The sequence below is a fragment of the Plodia interpunctella genome, chromosome 30 (genome assembly GCF_027563975.2).
Source record: "Plodia interpunctella isolate USDA-ARS_2022_Savannah chromosome 30, ilPloInte3.2, whole genome shotgun sequence".
Taxonomy (NCBI): Eukaryota; Metazoa; Arthropoda; class Insecta; order Lepidoptera; family Pyralidae; genus Plodia; species Plodia interpunctella.
Genome location: NC_071323.1, coordinates 1,011,015 through 1,020,563, shown reverse-complemented (window position 1 = coordinate 1,020,563; position 9,549 = coordinate 1,011,015). Strand labels below are relative to the sequence as shown.

General features: G+C 35.3%; 1 protein-coding gene across 3 annotated transcripts; it reads left to right on the top strand.

The window, feature by feature from the left end:
* Window positions 1-383: 383 nt before the first annotated feature.
* LOC128682538 (uncharacterized) lies at window positions 384-9,412 on the top strand. Of its 3 annotated transcripts, none has more exons than XM_053767290.2 (6): window positions 384-673; window positions 908-1,240; window positions 1,783-1,824; window positions 3,935-4,001; window positions 5,669-5,781; window positions 6,392-9,412. In XM_053767290.2, exons 1-5 carry the CDS (start codon window positions 492-494, stop codon window positions 5,768-5,770), a joined length of 726 nt encoding a protein of 241 aa, XP_053623265.1. In that variant the 5' UTR covers window positions 384-491; the 3' UTR covers window positions 5,771-5,781; window positions 6,392-9,412. The 3 variants fall into 3 exon arrangements, with proteins under 3 accessions (XP_053623265.1, XP_053623264.1, XP_053623266.1); XM_053767289.1 differs by having other exon boundaries at window positions 385-673; window positions 6,411-9,412; XM_053767291.2 differs by lacking the exon at window positions 908-1,240 and having other exon boundaries at window positions 392-673; window positions 6,411-9,412.
* The last annotated feature ends 137 nt before the right edge of the window (window positions 9,413-9,549 follow it).

Here is a 9,549-nt window from a genome sequence, read left to right as displayed (position 1 = left end):
TGCCTCAATACTAACCAATTTATTTTTCACTTGTGTTATGGGATACTAACTCAATGCAACTTTATATTATAACAAATACATATATAGATCACATGCAAGACCCGGGCCAATCAGAAAAAGATCATTTTCCATCATGACCCGACCGAGGAACCCGAGACCTCTCGGTTCAGAGGAATCCCGTTAGGATAGGTAAATAATATATTTCCTGAGCCTGAAATTAGATATAATGATGATTAGGAAGACTGAGGTAGACATTTTAGTAAACAATGGATGGCGGGGCCCTTCTGAATTTGCAAGTAATGGAATTAACCGTTTACGATCATGTAAACCCGGCTTTAAAATACTGTCAATGTCATGTGTCAAGTCAACCAACCGAAGCAAACCAACTAAACGTCAAACGTCAATTAAATAAAAACAAAATTTTCACAAAGACGACCCTTTCCAACTGCGCAAAATTACATTTTAATTTTTGAATTACCTCCTTTACCAATATGAATGTGCGCGAAGAAGAACGCCAGAAGAACGCATGTCCTAATCGAGGCTTAGGACTAGCGGCTGCGGCCATTGGCGTTGGAGTTGGGGCTGCTCTGTACTACTTCTTTAGTAAAAGGACTGAAAATCCGAATGGTGAAGGTTCCACATCAGTCTGGAACACCGAGCAAACTCATGCCTTGTGAGTAACTCATTAGAGTTTATTTTAGAGTGCACAGTCTTGTGTTTCAATACTAGCATAGAAATTATTTAGTTTTTTAAATTACCCTCACACAATTTTGCTAATGTAGATTTTTATGTCAACCATAATCACGTCATATTTTCATAACTCTTCATTCCATTGTGATTTCATGCGTATTTTGAACTGTTAATTGTCACACACTATTAATTATAGTTTCATTTCCATAATGTTCAGTGATACATCATTGCTCGAAGATTCAGATGCTTACACTACCCTCTCAGAACACAGCACCACAGATACAAGCATGGAAGAGACAGATAATGGAGATTCATACACAAATTCGTCTAATTCATCTAATGAGTCACTCAATTTATCAGAAACAAGCTTTCAAACTTTGTCCAGTCACCAAAGTACAGATAATATATTAAATTCAACAATAGATTTGTCGTCTGATACTGATATTACGGATTGGGACGTCACAAGTTCGTCTTTAGATGTGCCCGAGGATGTAAGGTCACCGGCAATTATGTTTCTCAATCTGTTTCGCAATCTATCACCAGCAAGAAAGTAAGTTTTATGGGTATTTAATATTTCTCTTTAAATGCATGATATGCATTGAAAGCAGGTACAAATTATTGAATTTAAATGAAAACTTTTCGAAATGTATTTTAGAGCTATTGTTGCTTAGACATAGTATCAAACAAAGTAGCTTCTTTACAACTATGATTTGAATTGACTACAGAACTTTCACGCTGCCTGAAATAGCATCAGCTGCAATACCTATCTATTATTTAGTAAACAACAAAATAAATTGCTTAATGGAGATTCCAATGAAGCAGTATGCAATTGTTTTAAATACTATTGCAATCGGTTTTATAGAAAGCTCTCACAGTTTTCATATGCAAATATGGAAAATTTGTATTATTAATATCACAGTTGTTTTCATTAGCGTATGCTGGACTTTGACGCTCAATGAACGCTTAGATGAGAGAGAGACAGATTTCATTACATCTACCTTACAAATTGTGTGACTTTTCAATCTTTTTCTTCTTAATTCTCCACAATCAAAATGTAAAAAAAAAAAAACTTATTTTTAAATACTATTACAGTGTGGCGCAGGATAGAGTTACCACTATAAGAGATCAGGCGTTGTAAGCTACATATACCAAAGTTTTGACTAATTGTGTGTTTAAATTAACCAAAAATGTGTTATTTTTGTTTATAATTTAGTATGCTTAGTAATAAATATTGGCAGGAATGGTTGTCCCACATTGGGATAATGGATCTGTTACTTGTCAAAATCAAAATAAAAAAAAAATAACATCCACTACTAATAAATGGTATTCACAGTTTTAAAAAATGACTAGTATTTGTCAACATTGTGGGTTGTGGATGCAGTAAAATATTGAGCACTAGCTGCGCCCCGGCGCTTCGCTCCCGTGGGAATTTCGGGATAAAAATAACATATGTGTTTTTTAATGTTATATTCTACCCGTGTACCAATTTCATAACAATTGGTCCAGTAGATTTTGTGTGAAAGAGTAACAAACATACAACTTTCGCAGTAGGATTGTGTGTGTTATTTACTAATTTAACAACCTCCTTGGCATAGACTCCACGCCAGACCGCTATTTGGAGGTGCTGTGTTTGATTCCCAGCCCGGGCAAATATTTGTATTTGTGATCACAGATGTATGGGTGTGTTGTGTCTGTTTCTGGTTTTGTGTGGGCCGTTGAGTATTTTCCATATTCATATTATTTATTCCATTATTATTCGTGGTTGTGTCATGGGTGTTTGAAAATTAAAATGTTTTTTAAAACTGGCTTCAGAGCCTTGCTGACTTGGCTCTGTCTATATCATAGAGGACCATACTTCTTAAGTGATTCGGCAAAATTTGTCGTTAATTGACACAAAGCAGTCGTAGCAAATGTGACCATGGGGCTCTAGAGTGACATTGCCTACTGAAATTTGGGATGTAAATAAAACAAAACATTTACAAAAAGGCTTTTCGTGATTTAATGCATGCAAATTTAGTAAACACTAGTCAAATCAATATTTCTAAGTAAATCATTTTCATTTTCTATATTCATTATTGTGTATTATATATTTTACATATTTGTTGTTTTTTTTGGGCACAGGCGCCCTTAACATTTGCTGCCTCCTGCTACCTACATGGCTAATCCGGCACTGGCACAAAGTTACACGTACAGTTTGCATGAAATTAGCATGTACTAACCAACAATATGCATTTTTTATTTAGTAAAACAATATTAATATTCATGCACAACATACTCTCTTTGTCATGAGACAGTCTTTTATATATGACACATTTTGCCCGCGGTTTCACCCTCGTGAGTTTCTCTGCGAACGCGGAACAGATTTTCATCCCCTATTATAGTAATTTAGGGGTTGATTCTTGAATAAAAAGTATGTTCAAACTACATATATACCTAAATTTCACCAAAATTTCAAAAAAAAAGTATTGCCCCGAAACTAATATTTCAGGACAATACTATCGATAGTCTTCCCGTCATAACAGTTCCATACTATCGATAGTCTTCTCGTCATAACAGTTCCATACTATCGATAATATTGCTCTTTATCAATAGTATTGTGTATTTTCTTTGTTTACGTCTCTAATTTATATACTTTCTGAGTGTGTATGCTTTGGGCTACAACCCAGTTCTTAATTATAATATTTTGTTTTGTGTAATGTAATGGCTGTAACCTGTTTTGCACACCTAATGAAATAAATATTGCTCCAAAATAGCTATCGATAATATCGATATTATCGATAGTCATAGTATGGTCTTTTTCGATTGAAACTATTTCTATCTTAGTGTTTTAATTAGTGTTGCCGAACTATCGATAGTTCGGCAACACTAATTTTGGGTAAAATTTGTGTTGTCTTCATTTACCTACCGGAGTGCCAAGCCGTTTCCACCAGGGGGGCTACCATCATCTCTTAACGCGATCCGCTTTACGACCTAAACTGAACTGCATCGAAAATTCGTACCATCAACTTACTTTTTTGTATTAATGCGATTCATTTTAGATGCCTAAATTGAACCGAGTTGCATTGGAATCGTTCTGTAAAAGTTGATGGTAGGCTTGCAGGGCTGTGCTAAGCGTGGTTAAGTAAACGAAGCGATTCTATTGGTTCTTCAAAAACACATTCTTCGCTACGCGTCCTCGCACATCTCTGGAGGAAACGCAGCCTTAAAGTGTATTCCACTAATTACTGGGTATCTTTTTCTACAGCCGCGAACGTTCGTGGTCCCTGGAAGAATGCTCTATTTGTTTTGACGTGATCCTGAAAAACCAGCAGGTACTTATCTTTTTTGAAATGTTTATTATTCTGTCTCCCACTCTATCACTTTGGTCGCATTCACGAGACTGCACGAAGACCGGGTCAGACAGGTCAAATTCAAATTCAAAATTCTTTATTCAATATATGTATATGATAAACCTACATATATATGCTGTATATGATATACCTACATAACTTATTGACGTCGAAAAAAATTACTTAAAACTAAGTCTACTGCCGACTTCCAAAGCGCAGGTGAAGAAGAGGCGGCGCAACAAACTTCACCGCGGCCTTTTCTCCAAACACATCAATTAACAAATGTGTGTCTTGTACATATAGATATTTAAAATTAAGAGGACGAATTCCAATCATTATGAAAATCAAGTTTTGAAGAACCTACTCTGATTTTACAACTAGCCGCCTGTCTAACGTCGTTCCTCCTTGGTTATGTTGTTGCGTGTCAGCTGCCAAGTCACGAGAGGATTCAAGGGGAATACATTTTTATTATCTTCATATATATAATCAACTATCGACATTGCGATAGCAAGTGCTGGCGCTTTTAACACTATCGATATTGTCGATATTTACACGGAATATCGGTAGTGACCGGTAGTGATACATCAACTTCACTAAAGCAGGATTTTAATATCTTCGATTTTTTTTTATTTTGCGTGTCGACAGGTGACTACCCTGTCCCGCACCCGTCACTTCAATTCTGTTTGCTTCCCAGGCTACTGGAGCAGCAGACTTGAGAAAGTCGGCTGAATGATGCGCTTTTAATTTTCGGTGCAGGTTTTGATAGTGTCAAAAATTGCCGATAGCATCGATAGTGTTTCGCCTTGATAGTTGAATAAAACTATCGATAGTAAATTCAACTATCAAGGCATACATAATAATATCGATATAGATATATCTGCAAGTGCTATCGATAGTTTTTAACGCTCATCGGAGAATGCCCTTTCGCCAAATGCCCTCATGTGTGTAATGCGACTTTGCTATTTACATCTAGCCATCGAGTCGACTCGCAGTGAGACGCAGCTAACCAATCACAGTGCGGCATTGTGACGCGACGACAACCACACCGCTATGTGATTGGTTCGCTGGGAATCGACTCGATAGTGATAGGTAGCATAGTGTACTTTTCGCATTTATACATTTTGCAACGAAGCGCTAAATTGTTACCAAAGAGGACATTTTGTGAATGTAGTAATTTGTGAAAGGGACATTATGCGAAAGAGTCGCTATGCCAACACGACATTAAGACTATATTTACGGCACACTAGCGCTAACATCACATGTTTACCAATCTCTTTTGTTTATTAGCGAAAACTAAAAGAATCCTCTTCAAAAATATATAATTCCAAATCATTCTACGTAAAGGAATTTATTGCAAAGCGTTATAGTTTTCCATTACACAATGTAGTTACAGTCTACTAAACCGAAAACGGTGGCCACCAAAATCTTCGTAGTAGACTGTGAGTAAATTGTGTAATATCTGCATCTATGTGATGGTGACGCTCGTGTGCCGTTATTGTATCACCTTAAGCGTAAGAGGCATTCAGCGACTGATGTCGCTGAGATTTTTAACACTATCAACATTTACACTATTGCCGCTATGTCGACAATCGATAGTGTGTTATATAGCATCAAGCAGGGATGTATTTAACATCTTCACCTGTGAACAGGTGACAACCCTACCCTGCACCCATCACTTCCATTCTGATTGCATCGCGCCCTGGCTACAGGAGCAGCAGACATGTCCCAACTGCAGAAAGTCGGCCGAATGATGAGCTTATTGGTGAGCAAAACATTTTTCAGAAGAGGTTTATCAGGATCGTGGCAATTGGAAATATCTAGTCAATCAAATCGACCATTTACATAGATATTAGGCCTTTCAGGCACTTTTTCACGTCGTAATTGTAAATTGAATAATATTTACCAAAGCTACAAACTACGATATAATTTCGCAAGGACCACTGGCTGCTGAGAAGAAATGCCGAAAGAAACTCATTCAAACAGTGTTGGTCCCTATCATGCCAGAAGGGCTTACCATTTTTTAAATATAAATTTATGTATAATTTTTTATCAGTAATATAACAATGCATTAATAGTGTTCATCCATCTCGACATTGATATTTCGATAATAAAATTGTATATGTATCGAGGATTTATCTTGCAAACACTTTTCTGGTAGCGCCATCTTGTTTGGTATCACTGAAAATCAGCGTCACGGCTCTTCTTCACGGCACAAGCTGAGTGGCCCTTTTGTAGCATATTTAATGTACCATTTGTAACATTAAAAATTTGTTCATTTTCTGTGATGTATATTAGTATGCTATGTATAAATTTATTTCTATTCTGTTTCTTATATGTGTACTATTAATTTCGCATACTGAACAAACGTTCAGTATGCAAAACTTGTTTCAGAAACCATAACCTTCGTGTGAATTGGTGATAATCACGCGGCAGGTCCGTGTCACGCTGATTGGTAGGGATCTGAAGACGGACAGATACAATATCTACCGCACCGCTAACACCCGGCAAGCTGACGTTCATTGAAATGTGAGCTTTAATGCGTCCACTGTAGATATACCTTACATTGACAAGACGCGAGCTGACGGCGGCCAGTCCGCAAATTTGTAGTCAATTTAAAGTGTGTCTTCAGTGGACGCTTTAAAACTCAATTTTCAATTGACGTCATCTTACACGGTGGGAGCGGTGAGGTATATATGTATATGCAATGACCAATCGGGTACGTTTATGCAATAGTCTTGAATTTTAATATAATGTATCTTGCTAAAGCAAATTTTGGTAATCTAGTAATTTGTCCAGAGTGCGCCAACGAACGCCAACTAATATTTCTATCTCTTTTTAACAATATAAAGTGTAATTACTTAAAAGAAGAAGTGAGTTAAATATAATTATCTTTTATTTGCATTTGCACTGAAAATAAATCGTTTCTTTGTCTTCCGTATTCCGTATGCTGCGGTTGTATGCTTTCCGTATGCTCTTTCCATTGTATGATTTCAGTCGACTGTGTTACTGTTAGAAAGAGGTAGATATACATTCCTTGGCGTTCGCAGACTAGTGTTGTTACAGTTTATCGATAGTATCGTGTTACTGTCGTTGCTTCAATGATCAATTTATCGATAGTGCAACAAAAGAATGGTGATAGTTGAATATTCAGTTTAGAGTTTACGAAAATATTTTTTATACTTGTAAAATATAAAAACGTTATAAATATAGCACAATAATATTTTCACCTGTTAAATAAAATATATTACAAATGTTGATTATAAAGTTACCTCCACACAGAAGTTTGAAAATTTTATGCAAAATTTGTTGATACGCTGCGGCCACGCTTTCATTACGATCCGTAAATTTTCTTGAGGAAGGAATCGTTTCCGAAATCATTCACAAAATTGACATTACCACAGTACAGATTAATTACTTTAAAGATAGTAGTACAGATTAATTAGTTTACAGATAGTAAAACTAATTCTTTTCTTTGTTAAAATTAGAGAAATTGTAATAACAGCGCGGCCGCAGCGGTCGAATCGCTCTGAGGACCATACTATTTGTTACAATTGTTAAATAGAATGTAATTGCTGCGCCTTGTTATTGTTATCCTTGGCGGTATCTGTTCTTCAAATTCCTAACAATCTATTACTGTACATAAAATTAAGTAGGTAGTCGAAAATTTAAAATAATATTACTAATAAGGTAGTTGAAAACAGTCAATGACGGCTGTTTTTATCTTTTTAACCGACTTCAAAATAAGCAAGGCTCAATTCGTGGCGATATTTTTATGTATACTCGAATAGACGTAGAGTCAGAGCAAGGATATCGCGAGAAGATCTCAACTTTCAACATTATGACCTGATTTTAATTTTGACAGAAAGGGAGGTTTGAATAAATAAGGTGTAGGCTTTTGCCCAGCAGTGGGAGACGTTATCTATAGGCTAATTATGTAATTTTTATCTTATAAATAGCATATTATGACTATTTATCTTAATAACAACCCCTCTAATTAATGCACTCAATTATTCGTCAAAAAGATAAATTAGAAAATATGTTTGACCCAATATCAAGGGCGTGATTTTGTAGTTTTTATTCTATCTAACGCATAATATCTAGTCTCCATTTGAATGTATAAAAGTGAGTGTTATTGATCGATAGTCAGCCATCTATAGCGATTAATAATATAGCGATTATTAATTATATAAAAGCAATGTATAATATCGATAGTTTTGCATCCTATTGATTGTGTCTCGATTCATAATAATCTCATATAGGCGGTTTCGGTACAATACTAGTCTATCGATAGTACCGATAATGTTTCTCTACAATATTGATTGTGCAAAACTATCGATAGTCTACTCGTCATCACGGTTCGATAGTATCTGTAGCATTGTTCTTCATCAATAGTATTGCTCCAATAGCTATTGATAGTGTACCTATCAGTAGGAAGGCCTTATTCGATTGTAACTATCTGTCTGTCAAACTATACGATAGTTTGGCTCGTTAATATCGATAGCTTTGTAAACACAAAAACAGTGTTGTGCACACGTGACACTCAGCAATAGTGCTGTCGATAAAATCGTTGTTATCGATCGTTCATACATTGAATGTTGATTACTATAACAATGGCCATAAAGTCAAACATTGATTGATAATAATTAATATTGAATTCTAACGTGTTTCTGTTATGTCGGTAGTTCTAATGATATTCTAATTTGTTTCCGAGGTCTTGATGATAGTCTGGTACTGTCGAATTTTGGTCGTTGTCAGCATTGCCAGACGTTTAGATTTTGGCGGGACGTCCCGATTTTTTACTCCAGAAATGACTATTGAAAAACACAACTACGACCTAGTTTGGCACAATAGGTAATTTAAATTTTAAATAAAATTTTGCAATGGTGTTTTTATTTAAAAAAAAACTATTAATTTGCGTCTGTTTACATCATGTCTCGCGTTCGACGAAATTACCCATTAGGCATCAAAATCCCGCCCAAAAATAATCTGGACATGCTGATCACTATCGCCATTGTTGTTTTAATGTAACCAATAGCATAATTTTTGTATGTTGTTTCAAATTATAGTTTAATTATTAATAATTGACAGTAGTAATGTAGAATCGTTTTATCTTAGCGGAAAATACGCACGATTGCATAAAATAAAATAGTTGTTTGGTCTTTATACATATTATGATTTGACAGATTTGTTTTTTCTAAAAGTGCGAGAAAAACCTATGTCTTTTGCAACCACTTTTATTTACAAAAGATAATTAAATGTCATGGTGTTTAATAATTTTTAGTTTGAAATGATCTTGACTTTTTAATATTTTCAATGATATAATTGATAATTTGTGAAAACAATGCTATTTTAGGACGTATTTTTAGATTTTTCAATAAAATTTCCTAAAATTCGTTGTTCTTATTTCATATTTCTACATACGAATCTTGCCTCCTAGGTTAGAATCTTCGATTCATTCTCATTCAAATCTCATCATCAATCGTTCGTTGAAGCTGTGGTCCAGAGTTAAGACCGTCTGCCTGTGATCGAA